The sequence below is a fragment of the Ranitomeya variabilis genome, chromosome 1, assembly GCF_051348905.1.
Source record: "Ranitomeya variabilis isolate aRanVar5 chromosome 1, aRanVar5.hap1, whole genome shotgun sequence".
NCBI classification, from domain to species: Eukaryota; Metazoa; Chordata; class Amphibia; order Anura; family Dendrobatidae; genus Ranitomeya; species Ranitomeya variabilis.
In genome coordinates this window covers 800925608-800944240 of record NC_135232.1, presented here as the reverse complement: position 1 = coordinate 800944240, position 18633 = coordinate 800925608, and the positions used below count along the sequence as shown (strand labels likewise).

The following is an 18633-nucleotide window of genomic DNA, read 5'->3' as shown; positions in this document are numbered from 1 at the left end:
ATAGGTACTAGGAGCAAATAAGATAACTTTAGTGTCTGTATCATGAATTGTTACATAATTTTGGTAATATGATTCCTGTAGTCACAATCACATTTTTATCCAATGAATGAATTAATTTTCTAGACCACAAGATTAAATTTTGCAGATCATAAAAACTGAAACAAAAATGATATACCGTATACAGCTCTAGCAAAAATTAAGAGACCACCACATAAAAACCCTGTCATGGGCAGCCCAATCTCCAGACCTGAACCCCATTGAAAACCTCTGGAATGTAATCAGGAGGATGATGGATAGTCACAAGCCATCAAACAAAGAAGAACTGCTTACATTTTTGCACCAGAAGCAGTGTGAAAGATTGTTGGAAAGCATGCAAAAATCATGGCTATTCCACAAAATATTGATTTCTGAACTCTTCCTGAGTTAAAATATTAGTATTGTTGCTTCTAAATAATTACGAACTTGTTTTCTTTGCATTATTTGAGGTCTGAAAGCACTGGGTTTTTTTTTTTTTTTTTTTATTTTGACCATTTTTCTTTGTCAGAAAAAAATACAAAATTTATTGCTTGGAAATTCTGAGACATGTTGTCAGAAGTTTATAGAATAAAAGAACAATTTACATTTTACTCAAAAATATACCGTATTTTCCGGCGTATAAGACGACTGGGCGTATAAGACGACCCCCCAACTTTACCAGTTAAAATATAAAATCTTCTTAAAAGTCGGGGGTCTTCTTATACACCCTATGTCGTCTTATAGGGCCGGTGAATATGTGCCTTTTGGGAAGGGGGGGGGGGGGGGAGTGGTCCTGATGACGACGAGGGGGCGTCTCACAGGAAAGTGAGTATCCCCCATTACCTCATCGTAGCGCTGCAGCGTGGGGTCTCTGTGCTGGGAGCGGCGGCTGCTGTGCTGTGGGGCGGCGGCTCCTCTTCTGCAGTGTGGGGCCTCTGGTGCTGTGGGGCGGCGGCGTATCTTCATGCAGTCGGGGCTCCTCCGGCATCTGCTTAAAGCTCGGAGGCCCCGCTGGCAGCTCCATCGGTACAATGCGGTGGCCTCCGGGAAAATGGCCGCTGCTCAGATTCAGATCTCGTCCCGAGATCTCGGGAGACGAGATCTGAATCTGAGCAGCGGCCATTTTCCCGGAGGCAGCTCAATAGGTGCGATGCGGTGGCCTCCGGGAAAATGGCCGCTGGGGGCGGCGCATGCTCAGATTCAGATCTCGTCCCGAGATCTTGGGACACGAGATCTGAATCTGAGCAGCGGCCATTTTCCCGGAGGCCACCGCATTGTACCGATGGAGCTGCCAGCGCCACGGGGCCTCCGAGCTTTAAGGAGATGCCGGAGGAGCCCCGACTTCATGAAGATACGCCGCCGCCGCCCCACAGCACCAGAGGCCCCACACTGCAGAAGAGGAGCCGCCGCCCCACAGCACAGCAGCCGCCCGCTCCCAGCACAGAGACCCCACGCTGCAGCGCTATGATGAGGTAATGGGGGATACTCACTTTCCTGTGAGACGCCCCCTCGTCGTCATCAGGACCACTCCCCCCCCACACCCACCATATACACCCGGCGTACAAGGCGATACCCGGCGTATAAGACGACCCCCGACTTTTAAGAAGATTTTCAGGGGTTAAAAAGTAGTCTTATACGCCGGAAAATACGGTACCTATAAAGAGAAATCAGACAAACTGAACATTTTGCAGTGGCTCTTACTTTTTGACAGAGCTGTGTGTGTATATATGCGTGTGTATATATGCGCGTGTGTGTGTATATATGCGCGTGTGTGTGTGTGTGTATATATATATATATATATATATATATATATATATATATATATATATTCACAATAAATAAAGCTTTATTGTTAGAATACGGAACAGCCCTTTAATGCACAATGCTCTATATACCGAGTGAGTAATGTGTAGCTAGCTAAGGGACCTGCTGACATTTCCCATTTAAGGATATACACCTCTGTGTATAAATTATGTTTTATATAGATAAAATTGTTTTTCCGTTCCTGTATATCCACTTTAGAGAAAAATTGAGCTTTAGTGTTTTATGCCTCATTGTTCCTCCTTCATATACAGACAATAAAAGTGCAAATATAATAAAAGACATTTATCAAATATTCTAACTTGTTCCACAGTAAGTTAATGTTGCATTGTTTATGAACTCACCTTTGTGCAAAGATAAAGGAAGTAAATAACTTTAAAATTTCAGCTCACTTTAGCGTATTTGTACACAAATATAAAAACAAATAAATAGCGGATTACGCTGCATCCCCTTTCCAAGGTACTCAAGATGACAGTACAAGAAAATGGTCACAGAAACGTTACACGTACATGTAACACAAACCAATTTGGAAGTGATGAGGCGGCAATACGTACTATAATGCTGCTAAAATCTCAGACGAGAATTTTTTTGCTTTGTTTTTTGCTTGGATGAGTTAATGAAAAGGAGCCTGAGAAACGTTAGTAAAAAGGCAGCTACTTGTAAACATCTTCATTAAAGGAACAGTAGCCAGTGGGAGTGCAGCCACCATCAATGTAACACACTTATCCAGTCTCAGAGTCACTCTGTTGTAGATGGTAATTTTAAAGAGTCCATGGAGATGAACTAGGTTTTCTGCTCTGCTGTTGTGGCAGCTTGTAAGGGAGCTTCTGGCTTCACAATCTGGTATGTGATGAGATACTCTGGGTAAGCCTGCAGAAAGAAAAGCATTATCAAGTTATGTATCTTAACAGCACATTCATTTCCAGATTGGACCGTTTTACATACATTTAAAAGGGAATCGTCTTTGCTACCCATCTGAGCATGATTTAGGGGCAGAGACCCGGAGTACAGTGATGTATTACTTATTGAGCTTATTGTTACAGTTTTGATAAAATCTCTGTTTTCTCTGCTGCAGATCTAGCAGTTCTCTGAATGTTGAGCCCAGTGTAACACATCACTGATTACCCGCGTCACTGATTACCAGCGTCACTGATTACCAGCTTGAGAGATAGGAGCGGGGTTATACAGAGCTCATGAATTTGGAGGACTACAATGCAGCACCATTGCAGCCTACAACTATGGACAAAACATGTCACTCTGGGCTAAACCTACAATTTATGGGCAGGTAGAGCTGATTACCGCCACCTGCAAGGTCAATGGGAGGAGTGCAAGATCAGTATGGATGCAGCCACATCCAATAACTAAATAGAGAAAAAAAGTGGCATGTACGGTAGAGTAGGACCCATCAGAGGGAGATCACCTTGCCGTGGTTGATGGGCACACATGAATTGGCCAATTTATGCGCTAAGAATCTTCATTACGGTAAGTTTTATGAAAAAAAATTTTTGAAAAAAATTTGTAAAAAATATTTTTGAAGTATAATTCATATTGAATATTTGTCTGTGTTTTCACATGGCCTAGATTCATGTACATGTGCTGCTGTGTTTTTTTGTCTATATGATGCAGCTTGCAGCTTTGCACGTGTTCACATTAGGGGTGCTGGTTGTTTTTTTTTCTCTATTTAGTTATTGGATGAGGCTGCATCCATACTGATTTGCACTCCTCCCATTGACCTTGCAGGTGGCGGTAATCAGCTCTACCTGCCCATAAATTGTAGGTTTAGCCCAGAGTGACATGTTTTGTCCATAGTTGTAGGCTGGTGGCCCAAGAGTGGCATGTACGGTAGAGTAGGACCCATCAGAGGGAGATCACCTTGCCGTGGTTGATGGGCACACATGAATTGGCCAATTTATGCGCTAAGAATCTTCATTACTGTAAGTTTTATGAAAAAAATGTGTAAAAAATATTTTTGAAGTATAATTCATATTGAATATTTGTCTGTTTTCACATGGCCTAGATTCATGTACATGTGCTGCTGTGTTTTTTTGTGTGTGTATATATATATATATATATATATATATATATATATATATATATATATATATACACACACACACACACATATACATATACACACACATACATACATACATACATACACTCACATAAATACAGGTCCTTCTCAAAAAATTAGCATATAGTGTTAAATTTCATTATTTACCATAATGTAATGATTACAATTAAACTTTCATATATTATAGATTCATTATCCACCAACTGAAATTTGTCAGGTCTTTTATTGTTTTAATACTGATGATTTTGGCCTACAACTCCTGATAACCCAAAAAACCTGTCTCAATAAATTAGCATATTTCACCCGGCCAATCAAATAAAAGTGTTTTTTAATAACAAACAAAAAAACCATCAAATAATAATGTTCAGTTATGCACTCCATACTTGGTCGGGAATCCTTTTGCAGAAATGACTGCTTCAATGCGGCGTGGCATGGAGGCAATCAGCCTGTGACACTGCTGAGATGTTATGGAGGCCCAGGATGCTTCAATAGCGGCCTTAAGCTCATCCAGAGTGTTGGGTCTTGCGTCTCTCAACTTTCTCTTCACAATATCCCACAGATTCTCTATGGGGTTCAGGTCAGGAGAGTTGGCAGGCCAATTGAGCACAGTAATACCATGGTCAGTAAACCATTTACCAGTGGTTTTGGCACTGTGAGCAGGTGCCAGGTCGTGCTGAAAAATGAAATCTTCATCTCCATAAAGCATTTCAGCCGATGGAAGCATGAAGTGCTCCAAAATCTCCTGATAGCTAGCTGCATTGACCCTGCCCTTGATGAAACACAGTGGACCAACACCAGCAGCTGACATGGCACCCCACACCATCACTGACTGTGGGTACTTGACACTGGACTTCAGGCATTTTGGCATTTCCTTCTCCCCAGTCTTCCTCCAGACTCTGGCACCTTGATTTCCGAATGACATGCAAAATTTGCTTTCATCAGAAAAAAGTACTTGGGACCACTTAGCAACAGTCCAGTGCTGCTTCTCTGTAGCCCAGGTCAGGCGCTTCTGCCGCTGTTTATGGTTCAAAAGTGGCTTTACCTGGGGAATGCGGCACCTGTAGCCCATTTCCTGCACACGCCTGTGCACGGTGGCTCTGGATGTTTCCACACCAGACTCAGTCCACTGCTTCCTCAGGTTCCCCAAGGTCTGGAATCGGTCCTTCTCCACAATCTTCCTCAGGGTCCGGTCACCTCTTCTCGTTGTACAGCGTTTTCTGCCACATTGTTTCTTTCCAACAGACTTACCATTGAGGTGCCTTGATACAGCACTCGGGGAACAGCCTATTTGTTGAGAAATTTCTTTCTGGGTCTTACCCTCTTGCTTGAGGGTGTCAATGATGGCCTTCTTGACATCTGTCAGGTCGCTAGTCTTACCCATGATGGGGGTTTTGAGTAATGAACCAGGCAGGGAGTTTTTAAAAGCCTCAGGTATCTTTTGCATGTGTTTAGAGTTAATTAGTTGATTCAGAAGATTAGGGTAATAGGTCGTTTAGAGAACCTTTTCTTGATATGCTAATTTATTGAGACAGGTTTTTTGGGTTATCAGGAGTTGTAGGCCAAAATCATCAGTATTAAAACAAGAAAAGACCTGACAAATTTCAGTTGGTGGATAATGAATCTATAATATATGAAAGTTTAATTGTAATCATTACATTATGGTAAATAATGAAATTTAACACTATATGCTAATTTTTTGAGAAGGACCTGTACATACATCCCTGGACCCATATACACATTGGATGAAAGTTTTGGAGACTGGCTTGACATGTACGGAGTCTTCCAGACTCTCGCCTGACAAATGATGTCAAGGGACAGAAGGATCAGCAGTTGTTATTTCAATGCTGGATCCTTTCATTTTCAGGGTGGACAAGTTGCAGTAATGGGTGTCTGGCAGTGGCTTTCTCGTCTTTTCCAGCTGAAAACACATGGTGAATCACTTGTGTATGGAGGAGTTGGAGGAGATTGCAGTCTGCGAATGAATGTTCAAGCAGACCACGATCTCATGTCTATGGTCAGAGTTCACATCTGCATGTTCCATTTATTCACTTTCAAATTAAAAGCAAAAACAATTAAATTAATTAACAGTGATGGATCCATTGCATGACCAAACCAACTTATAACGGGGTTCTTCAGGTTCCAATGAGGCATCCAGTCAAAAAAAAAAAAAAAAAAAAAAAAAAAAAAAAGCACTGCACTATTGTTTAGGCCATATGTTAACTAAAATTTAAAGGCAAAGCTACAGAAAGAGGAATTCTTATTCTTCAATTTTGGGTGGGGGGGTATTAACACAGTAAAAAGGGCAACAGCATTTACCTGCGCAGGTCACAGAACCTGGTGACGACCTGTGACCTAGGCACGTAAATATTGTTGCTCTTTTTTGCTGTTTTAATATATTTTAGCGGCATAATTTCCCAGTAAAAAACGAAGAGTCCTTATAAAATTCTTAGTAAACTTTGGAAGGAATTTTAAATAACATTTATCTGTCCTCTCATTTAAAATGACTTTTCTAAGCAGTACTATGTACAAAGGATTAACATCTCAATGTAATTTAAGGCGCATACTAGGCAAAACTAATACATTGAGATTAAGAGTGCTGTTAGGAGGTTTTTTTTAATCTTTGTGTCATGTATCCCTCCTTATGTCCTCCATTAGGCATACCTCATTTTTGCTTGAAAGGTTCCTTTTGGGGGTTATTCCCATTACAGAAGGTCATCACTTGCTGATCAGTTATTGCATCCTCATAGTCAGTAGCCGGCAGTTACCCCCCACAAATCAAAGTCATAGCTCATGGCAACTAAAATGTTCATTGCATCTTATTGTACATACATACCTGTTCTCCTCTGTAGATGACATATTCTGCATATGCAAGGCCATTTACACTAGGCCTGCCAATAACAGAATGATGGCCAGGAGGGGCATGTGCCATCTTCATAGTGCTAAATTGCAGGAAAGATTTGCCAAGCGTCACCCTACAGAACAGCATTTGTCTAGGAGAGGGAGGAAAAAAAGATTAATTTTAAATACATTTACGTCAATTACCCTTGTCCTACATAGGAATTATTCTCGTGGGGATGGATATTACATGCTATGGAAAATAGTCAAGAAATCCCACATAGCTAACAACATGAGAAATCTGCTTTACTAATCCTAAAAAGATACTAACGCAGAATTTCCATTTTTTACACTCAAATAAACTTCAAAATGGTAATGGCATTTAATATGTTTAAAAAGGTCTTTAACCCCTTCACGACATTGGGATTTTTTTTTCTGCAATTTCGTCTTTTCGCTCCCCTCCTTCCCAGAACCATAACTTTAAAATTTTTCCATCAATATGGCCATGTGAGGGATTGTTTTTTGCGGGACGAGTTGCACTTTTGAAAGACACCATTGGTTTTACCATATTGTGTACTGCAAAACGGGAAAAAAATTCCAAGTGCGGTGAAATTGCAAAAGTGCAATTCCACAATTGTTTTTGGGTTTCTTTTTTTACCATGGTCACTAAGTGCTAAAACTGACCTGCCATTATGAGTCTCCAGGTCATTTCGAGTTCATAGATACCAAACATGTCTCGGTTCCCTTTTATTCAAGTGGTGAAAAAAAAAATCTATTTTTGCTTAGACAAATGGAGAGAAATCTATGTATTTTAAATATACAACTTTTCTGTCCAAAATTCTGAGCCATTATGAAATAATCCTGAAATAATCACCTGATTATTAATGAAAATCTTACGAGATGGTTTTTAAACCAGGTTTAATTTCAAAAAGATCTAGGCAGGCTGCATATTATACTTTCTGCCAGAAACTTAGGTACAACCAAGGTCATATATACCGTATTTTTCGGACTATAGGACGCACCGGACTATAAGGCGCACCCAGGTTTTAGAGGTGGAAAATAGGGAAAAAAATATTTGAAGCAAAAAAAATGTGGTAAAATATTTAATAACATAAATAACATACTATTATATGTGGTGTTATTATATATAATAGTATGTTATTATGTTGGAAGCTGCGGGACCAGTGTGGTGTCTGTGAAGTACGATATGAAGACGCTGGAGGGTGAGTATAAGGGCTCATTTCCACATGCGAGGCACACGTCCGTATCTCGCATGTGGAAACCAAGCTCTGGCGCCGGCACTTTGGAGCGGAGTTGTGCAGCTCCATGTGTTCCTATGCGGCCGCACGCTCCGCTCTGGAGTGCCGGCGCCACAGATTGGTTTCCACATGCGAGATACGGACGTGTGCCTCGCATATGGAAATGAGCCCTAAGAATGGGTGCACAGGGCTTATAGTGAAAGCACCACTCCAGCACTGCAAAATAACACTGGAGTGCTGCTTTAAAATCCCATGGGAGAACTATAACTCCCAGCATGTCCTGCAGATCCTATGACATGCTGGGAGTTATAGTTCACCAAAGGAGTGGCAGAGTGCTTTATTGTGTTTTGTAAAGACTGACCTCTTAATTGTGGCAGCCAGCCACACTGTGGTGAGGTAAAAGCTGGAGCATCCCATGGCTGCACACACACAGAGCCCTCCCTGTTGTTGTTGCCTTTCCACAGCGCAGGACATAAGAGGAAGCTGCAGATTCTAGGTGGGAGTCTGAAGGACCTGTGATGATGTCAGAAGAGGGAGGGCTCTGAGCTGCCATGTGATGCTCCAGCCCACCCACTTCTGACATCACACAGGTCCTCCCTGTGCACCAGACACAGCTCAGCGTCCAGCACAGGCAGGTAGGCAGCGATCTCCTGGCCCCTGCTGCTGCTGCCTCCTCTTCCCCCGGACACACAGATTCTCCCCGGAATCAGTGCTGGGGAAACTGTGTGTCGCTGCTTAAGTGCAGCATTCATTTGCTGCTCCCGGCTCAGCTGATAGGTGGGCGGGGAGCAGCTAATAAATATTCACTGCACTTAATCAGCGGGGCCATGTGGTTTCCACAGCAGCTGATTCCGGCAGCGGGGACATCCTGAAGTGGGATAACAGTGCGATCCCACTCGCTGCTGCCCCCCTCCCCACATGCTATATCCGTACTATAAGACGCACCCACACTTTCCTCCCAAATTTGGAGGAAAAAAAGTGCGTCTTATAGTCGGAAAAATACGGTATATATCACAAGCAGAAAGTACTAGCATGCCCACTATGACTAGATTTAATGGCATTGTGAGGAAAATACAATTCATCTATCTTTTGACATTTAAAAGCTTGCACTGTCCTAATAGAAGAAATGCAAGTTATGTAGTAAACAGAATGATCTGCAAAAAACAATATTTCGTCGCTATTGTTAAGGGAATGTGATCAGAAAATGAATGGTCATGATCTTTATGTATATATCTAAGAAGTTTCATCATTATTAACCCCTCCTCCCCGAAGCCTGTTTTCACCTTCCTGAACAGGCCAATTTTTAAAATTCTGACCACTGTCACATTATGAGGTAATAACTCTGGAACGCTTCAACGGATCCCACTGATTCTGAGACTATTTTCTCGTGACATATTGTACTTCAGGATAGTGGTAACATTTATTTGATATGACGTTTATTTGTGAAAAAAAGTAAATCAGGCGAAAATTTAGCAATTTAGTCATATTGCACAAAACAGTTAATAAATAACATTTCCCACATGTCTACTTTACAGCAGCACAATCTTTGAAACATTTTTTTTGTTAGGAAGTTATAAGGGTTAAAAGTTGACCACCGATTCTCATTTTTACAACAAAATTTGCAAAACCATTTCTTTAGGGATCATATTTGAAGTGACTGAGGGGCCTATATGACAGAAAACACCTAAAAGTGACACCGTTCTAAAAACTGCACCCCAGAAGGTACTCAAAACCATAATCAAGAAGTTTAGTAATCCTTCAGGTGCTTCACAGGAATGTTTCAAATGAGGAAGGAAAAAATAAACATTTACTTTTCTTTCACAAAAATGTTCCTTTAGACCTACCGTATTTTCCGGCGTATAAGACGACTTTTTAACCCCTGAAAATCATCTTAAAAGTCGGGGGTCGTCTTATACGCCGGGTATCGCATTGCCGGGTGTATATGGTGGGTGGGGGGGGAGTGGGCCTGATGACGACGAGGGGGCGTCTCACAGGAAAGTGAGTATCCCCCATTACCTCATTGTATCATTGCAGCGTGGGGTCTCTGCTGGGAGCGGCGGCGGCTGCTGTGCTGTGCGTGGGGCGGCGGCTCCTCTTCTTCAGTGTGGGGCCTCAATGCTGCTGGGCGGCGGCGGCGGCTTATCTTCAGGCAGTCGGGGCTCCTCCGGTATCTCCTTAAAGCCCGGAGGCCCTGCCGGCAACTCCATCGGTGCAATGCAGTGGCCTCCGGGAACATGGCCGCTGCTCAGATTCAGAGATCTGAATCTGAGCATGCGCAGCCCCCAGCGGCCGGGCCACCGCATAGCAGCAATGGAGCTGTCTCCGGGAAAATGGCCGCTGCTCAGATTCAGATCTCGTCTCCCGAGATCTCGGGACGAGATCTGAATCTGAGCAGCGGCCATGTTCCTGAAGGCCACTGCATTGCACCGATGGAGTTGCCGGCAGGGCCTCCGGGCTTTAAGGAGATACCGGAGGAGCCCCGACTGCCTGAAGATAAGCCGCCGCCGCCGCCGCCCAGCTGCACAGAGGCCCCACACTGAAGAAGAGGAGCCGCCACAGCACAGCACCCACGCTGCACAATGAGGAGCAGCAGCCGCCGCTCCCAGCAGAGACCCCACGCTGCAGCGATACAATGAGGTAATGGGGGATACTCACTTTCCTGTGAGACGCCCCCTCGTCATCATCAGGCCCACTCCCCCCCCCCCCCCCAAAAGGCACATTAGTTACCGGTCCTATAAGACGACACGGTTTATAAGAAGACCCCCGACTTTTAAGGAGATTTTACATTTTAACTGGAAAAGTTGGGGGGTCGTCTTATACGCCCAGTCGTCTTATACGCCGGAAAATACGGTAATTATTTTTTTTTCTTACTTTAGCAAGGGTAACAAGAGAAAATGGACCATACAGTTTGTTGTGTAATTTCTCCTGAGCATGCAGATACCCCATATGTGGGGGAATACCACTGTTTGGGCACATGGCAGAGCTCGGAAGGAGCGCCATTTCACTTTTTGAATGTAAAATTTGCTGGAATAATTAGCGGACGTCATGTCATGTTTGGAGAGCCCCTGATGTGCCTAAACAGCGGAAATCCACAACTAGTGACACAATTTTGGAAACTAGACCCCTTAGGGAACTTATCCAGATGTGTATTGAGCACCTTGAACCCACAGGTGCTCCACAGAAGTTTATAACTGTAAGCCGTGAAAATAAAAATAAAAAAACAAAATCATCTTTTTCAAGAATTTTTTTTTTTTTAAGCTCCAAATTTTGTATTTTCACAAGGGTAACAGGAGAAAATGGACCCCAAAATTTCTTGTGCAACTTCTCCTGAGTTTACAGATATTGCATATGTCGTCAAAAGCTACTTTGGAAGCACAATGCAAAGGTCAGAAAAGAAGAAATGCCATATTATAGCGTAGATTTTGCTGCACTTGCTTGCGGGTGCCATGTTACATTGGCAGAGCCCCTGAGGTGACAACACAGCTGAAGACCCCATAAGCGACCCCATTTTTTTAAACTAAAAAGCTCAATGAATTCTTCTAGGGGTGCAGTAATAATATTGACACCAGAGGTGTGTCACAGACTTTTATACTATTTGGCAGTGAAGATAAAATAATTTATATTTTTACCACCAAGATTGTGTGTTAAACTTGGGGCTTACATTTTCATACTGGGACAAATGTTGGTGCCATTTTTACCCAACTTCTACCGAACATGGCAATACCCCATATGTGGGTGTACAGTACTACTCATCCACACGGAGAGACTTGGGAGGGATGGAGCGCTATTTGCCTCCAGGAGCCCAGATTAAGTGATAGAAAAGCAGAATCACTTAAGTGACCCCATTTTGGAAATTATTACCCTCTGGGAATTTATTGGGAATTTGACTCCATGCGTGTTTTCCCACAGCGTCTCCATCTGTCTCAAAACAGCTGACATGTGTTGGGAAAGATGTGAGCTTAGCGCCGAAGCCCACATCAAAAGGAGGATGTCCGACGTGGGTGTATTAGTACGCCCAATGTCAGAAAATCATTCAGCTGCCACGATGAAAACTAAATCTCTGAGCGGTTACAAATACTCGGAGGTCACCCGAGCGTGCTCTGGAAAACCCAAACGACGAGTATAGTTACTCATCACTACTTATAACACAAGTCAATGGGCGAACATATTAGTGAAACCTGAGCGGCAGCACATGGGCCAAAGTGTTAAGGGGGCCCATTTCCACCTCCAAGCAGGTAGAATTGTGCATTATGATGAGCTATTGGAATGAAAAGGGCCTAAATACTGTTCTTGTACAGGGGCCCTCTTCTGTCTGTGTCTGCCTGTGCCCAAGTGATATGGAAAGGCTCGTTAAGGGGTCAATATTGATTTTTTGGATTGCTACTTCCAATAAGTGGCACTAGAGTTCATTGGAGCTTGCATGGTGTATAAGTCTCCTCACTCTTACATGCCAGCCTTGGCCTGTCACTCTCCACAAGGAGAAACGTTACCCCTTAGATCCAACACAATTTTAGACATGACAGTTGTTGCAGATTTTCGGTGCAAATTCCACATTGAAAATTTGAATTAAATTAACATATATGGCATGCACAGTAAACAGCCCACCCACATAGATCAGGAAAAATCTATGCAGAATTCAGAGCATGCTGCACAAAATCCACAGAAAATTATGCAACAGCTCACAAAGATGTAGCAGTGTTTGCATTGGAAAATATTCAGAGGGTATAAACTCCCAATTGTAGTACAGAGCTACATCAGAAAAAAATGTCCTTGTTGTCATTGGAAACAATCAACAAGCTTAGCTTTTGACTCCCAGCGGACACTTTGGCCATTATCCGCTCTATTCCATTTTAGGACCCAATTCTATTTTTCCTCACAATTGGACTTCTGTACAGTACGTGGAGTAAAGACAACTATTCCAAGGCTTTAAGCTGTTTATAACCTTTAGGTTATGTGCACAAGTTGAGTAAATGGATGCAGAAATTTCTGCACCATTTCTTTATCTCTTGGCAGGAAAAAAACAGCTGCAAAACGGTCCATGATGTGTTTTTGCCCTTCCTTTTTTGTGACTGATTTGCGTGAGGTCAATGGTGAAAAACGTAGTGCAAAAATGCAGAGAGAACTGACATGCTGCAGATTGTTTTCTGCATCAAATGTGCAAGTCACAAATACTCAACGTATGCATGACACTTTAGGAATCTCATTCACTTTGCTGGCAAATCTGCATGGCAAAAACGCACCCAATCTGCAACGTGTGCACGAGCCGTTAAATAGCAAAAATGCTGGTAGATTTCAGTTGTGTAGTTGGCAGAATTATAAATACAGCACTGGACTACAGGATGTATTTCACCATTTGTACAAGACAGTCAACCTTTTATATAGTTTAGTTATGTACATAAAGTATACACAGAATAGCAGAAATCGTACTCTTAGTAATACAAGTTCCCTCCACTTCTGGCTCATGAAGGTCTAGGGTTACTTTTTGGCTTTTGAGACCACTGTACACACATAATGACATTTGCTCCCAACTTTACACAAACCTGTGGCAAATGTAGCAGGATCTATCCTTGTGTGTCGGGCACCCCGTTCCTCCACCTATGCCATAAACATACTGATTGCTTTTTGATGAATTTTCTGCAAAATAGATGCCAGCGCCAAACATGCCCCCAATATATGCATGCCGCTCATCAAACCCTTTGTGAATGATTGCATTGATAAAGGGAGAACCTGTTAGAGAAATAAAAAGAACAAATCAGAGTGCGATATGTTGTATTTCTCTATAGTCAAAATTGAAAGCCAGAAACATCAATGTAAAAGTTAGTGCTGATCCCAGGAAGTGGAACACAAGTATAATAGATACAACAACAATGATGAAATACAAGTTTATTTACAAACCTGCTGCGAACAATGGATGGGATAAGCCCAAAACGCATTGGCCCTTTTTTTTTTTTTTTTTTTTTGCATGCCACGATTGTTAACATTAAGGCTACTTTCACACTAGCGTCGGTACGGGGCCATCGCGCTGCGTCGGCCCGACGTACCGACGCATACTGTGCAAGCGCCGCACAACGGGTGCAGCGGATGCCGTTTTTCCACGCATCCGCTGCCCCATTGTGAGGTGCGGGGAGGTGGGGGCGGAGCTCCGGCCGCGCATGCGCGGTCGGAAATGGCGGACTGTCGGCACAAAAAAACGTTACATGTAACGTTTTTTGCTGCCGGCGGTCTGCCACACCACGACGCAACCGTTGCACGACGGTTGCAACGTGTGTGCATACGTCGCAATGCGTCGCCAATGTAAATCTGTGGGGAAAAAACGCATCCTGCGGACAACTTTGCAGGATGCGTTTTTTTCGCCAAAACGACGCATTGCGACGTATGCAAAAAAACGCTAGTGTGAAAGTAGCCTAACATACAGTTAGGTCCATATATATTTGGACAGAGACAACATTTTTGTAATTCTGGTTATAGACATTACCACAATGAATTTTAAACAAAACAATTCAGATGCAGTTGAAGTTCAGACTTTCAGCTTTTATTTGAGGGTATCCACATTAAAATTGGATGAAGGGTTTAGGAGCTTCAGCTCCTTAACATGTGCCACCCTGTTTTTAAAGGGACCAAAAGTAATTGGACAGATTAAATAATTTTAAATAAAATGTTCATTTTTAGTACTTGGTTGAAAACCCTTTGTTGGCAATGACTGCCTAAAGTCTTGAACTGTACTCATGGACATCACCAGACGCTGTGTTTCCTCCTTTTTGATGCTCTGCGGTGGTTTTTAGTTGCTGTTTGTTTGTGGGCCTTTCTGTCTGAACTTCAACTGCATCTAAATTGTTTTGTTTAAAATTCATTGTGGTATTGTCTATAACCAAAATTAGAAAAATGTTGTCTCTGTCCAAATATATATGGACCTAACTGTACATACAAATTGTATGACCTGCAGCAACTAGAGTGACAATGATCAGAAGTGAAGTATTTCAGATATGGCACGCTTGCTCAACCCTCCAACTGGCAGCAGAGCTGGAGAGATTTGCCTGCACTGTTACTACTCAACCTGCAAGAGGGAGAGTGAAAATGTTCCAGAGCTGGAGGAGAATATTGGAATAAATTGGATGAATTTATCCTCCGGATCTGGAACATTTTCACTTTTCCTCTTGCTATGGACTATGAATGAGTAATGTATTAGTAATGTAAGTTCCCTGCCCTTAATAATAAACTTACTGGCTGCAGTCTCCCTGTTACCAGAGTCGCTCTGGACATCTTTCACAGTTTGTGACCTGCAGGGTCACTCCAGGTGTTTGCCGAATGAGCCGTAAGTAACTTCTCAGTGTAAGTCTATACAAGCCAGAATGAGGTTCCATAGACTTACAGTGAGAAATCGTGAGCGTTGGCTCTGACAAGATGGCGGAGTAGGAGCAGAAGACAGCACAACATTGGTACTGGTAGGTATAACAGTAGGGGGTCAGGGAACTAGTGGCACCAAAATAGAAAAACAACGCTGGAGTAGTGCTTTAAGAAAGATACTTTTCGTTCTCTTCCCTCCTGAGATGGATGTTGCAGCGGTGACAGATACTGGGAATCTCTAGAGAAAAATGGTATAAGAATACCAGGGGCTTCTCCATCCTCCCCATCAGGGGAGCAGATACAAGAGCCCCTTTGTATGGGATGATTTTATAGCGATGACTGCATAGAATTCTACTCTAGGAATGCTTTGTGAGCAGATGGGTGGGCTGAAAGAAGAGGTGTATCACAAAAAATATAATTCCCACCTATTTACAGAGACCTTAAGAAAACTGCACATAATGTGTCATTGCTGACTAATAAAGACTATTTAAAGAAAAAAAAATATGCAGAAATAATCTACACATAGCCTTTTGGATGCCAAAGGCTATGGATAAAGATAGCCTCTCTCCCTTCTTTGTAACTCAGCAGGCACATGTAGTCCCTACTTGACCTCCTCCACCTGGTGACCCTCCGTGACCCATTCTGATTCAAGGGAACAGTCACTAAACTCATTCTGCCCAAACCACGGGCAACATGAATCAGAGCATGGTTGCATGACTGTAGCCAGGTATGTTTTTCTCTGAAACTGTCCTCCAGTTTAAAGAGCCAGTGCGGCCCCTGCCTGGCTCCTTCCTGCACTGCTCCAGGTGATTGACAGGTCTCTCCCCATGTCCACACTCGGAGACACCTATGAATTAAATAAAGCGACATGAGAACAAGATCATAGGAATAAAAGGGCACAATGCCGAGGCCACTTGGCTCTTCAAACTATGTTCTCTGAAATGGAGATGGTTTCAAAGAAAAATAGATCAGGCACTGATTCATGCTGCTGATGGTTTGGGCAGCATGAATTGAGTGAAAAGTTCCCGTTTACATTATCCTCAGACACGCAAGGTATCTCAAAGAAATGTCCATACAAGATCTTCATTTATCTAGACTTCTAACAGAAGTACAGACAAATTGGGTGTGATTCATGGATATCAAGAGATGTTTAAGAAACCTCAAGATACCCTATTTTATTATGTATCCCGTCAGGCTATGCATTATTCTTGCTGGATTGAAACAAAGCCTGTGAAACAGAAGCCTCCAACGGCCTCCTATTAGGACGAGGTGGATGATCATTTGGATGTCATAGAAGCCTCCACAAGAAAAGCTGATCATACCATTTTGTGTGTTCGGCTATGAAAGCTTACCATGTAGCACATTCACAACTAATGTCATCCTGGGTTCACTTCTGCTCCAGGTGAGCTTAGGATGTTACCAAGCCTGATTCCTTACGTTCGAAGAACTGCCACCATTTTAACTCTGTTTCTTGAATGTTATTTTTTTTTGTCATTAACAAAGTCAGACAGTGACTCAGTGTTGTTACAGGGAAACACACCAAATTTCCAAGTATTTTTGTATCAGTAGTATTTGTAAAAGCATTTCCAGAAAATGGATATCCCTACCATTTACTCTTAGGGTACTGTCACACAGTGCAATTTTGATCGCTACGACGGCACGATTCGTGACGTCGCAGCGTCGTATGATTATCGCTCCAGCGTCGTAGACTGCGGTCACACGTTGCAATCACGGCGCTGGAGCGATGCCGAAGTCCCCGGGTAACCAGGGTAAACATCGGGTTACTAAGCGCAGGGCCGCGCTTAGTAACCCGATGTTTACCGTGGTTACCAGCGTAAAAGTAAAAAAAAAAAAACCGTACATGCTCACCATCTGATGTCCGTCAGGTCCCTTGCCGTCCGCTTCCCGCTCTGTCTGCCGGCCGGAAAGTGAGAGCAGATCACAGCGGTGACGTCACCGCTGTGCTCTGCTCTCACTGTACGGCCGGATCTCAGTCAGAGCAGGAAGCGGACGGCAAGGGACCTGACGGACATCAGATGGTGAGCATGTACGTTTTTTTTTTTTTTTTTACTTTTACGCTGGTAACCACGGTAAACATCGGGTTACTAAGTGCGGCCCTGCGCTTAGTTACCCGATGTTTACCCTGGTTACCAGCGAACGCATCGCTGGATCGGTCACACACAACGATCCAGCGATGACAGCGGGAGATCCAGCAACGAAAGAAAGTTTCAAACGATCTGCTACGACGTACGATTCTCAGCAGGGTCCCTGATCGCAGTAGCGTGTCAGACACTGCGAGATCGTAACGATATCGCTAGAACGTCACGAATCGTGCCGTCGTAGCGATCAAAATTGCACTGTGTGACAGTACCCTTTAGCCCAACGTTGATATATGCGGATATTGATACAAAACAGGTTTCATTTAGAATGAGATGTGCTTAATCCTTTAGGAACATTTGCTTTTCCTGCTTTATATATACAGGAGCTGACAGCCAGATCTGATATTAGCACAATACACAGACTCTATACCGCTGTTGTTTTCTAGGAAGATTGCTTGCTGGCATAGTATATCTGTAGACTGCGCTAACTGTATGAAAGGAACGCCTTGCTAGAAAATGCATTTAAAAGGATACATACCTGCTGAGAATTTGTAGCCTGCATTAGACATAGGGAAATGTGTTTTTGGACTTGCTTGGTCTTTGTCCCACTGCCAGGTTTACTATTTGTTAAACTTAATACTTATTGTGAGTAATTTCATGAGATCTGCTGGCTGTCAGTGAATGGGAAATGGGGAAACTCATCCGAAGCTTTGGTGAGTAGGGCCAGGACAATAGTTTTTACTTTACTAAACACAACAGGAGCACATTTCTTCTAATAAGTTAAAATTAAACTGTATGAGAATAAGAAAGAGCAGGGCTAGGCCAGGACCAGATTTAGCCTTTTTAGTCTTGCTTATCCATGTATCTTATCAGCAGGTCCAGAGTTTGGAAGAAGACTCTCTACTTTGCTAATTCAGGTAACTCAATAAGAGTAACATATTCAAATAAATGCTTTTTTTATAAATATATATATATAACCCCAGAGTCGCCTCTCGATAACATGAACAGCCCTAAGGTGAAGGCATCATACCATGGAACAGCATGCGTTCATTGTGGTGGTTATGGTTTTCTTCGGACACTTCCTTTTGGCGGTGACAGAATCTCTCTCTGAGTTTTTTATTTACAACCTTTTGTATCTGTGGGAAAACATACAAAACAAGCCAAAATAAAACTAAGCACTAAAACA

At 42.8% G+C, this 18633-nt stretch overlaps 1 protein-coding gene across 2 annotated transcripts in view; it reads right to left on the bottom strand.

Annotated features, from left to right (window-relative positions):
• Positions 1 to 1832: 1832 nt before the first annotated feature.
• TNKS (tankyrase) overlaps positions 1833 to 18633 on the bottom strand; it is a 316862-nt gene continuing 300061 nt past the window's right edge. For both annotated transcript variants that reach the window (XM_077273969.1, XM_077273977.1), the window contains exons 24-27: positions 18478 to 18583; positions 13545 to 13731; positions 6744 to 6900; positions 1833 to 2706 (exon numbers count right to left, since the gene is read on the bottom strand). In XM_077273969.1, coding sequence (XP_077130084.1) covers positions 2620 to 2706; positions 6744 to 6900; positions 13545 to 13731; positions 18478 to 18583 — 537 coding nt within the window. In that variant the 3' untranslated portion in view covers positions 1833 to 2619. The remainder of the gene's footprint in view (positions 2707 to 6743; positions 6901 to 13544; positions 13732 to 18477; positions 18584 to 18633) is intronic.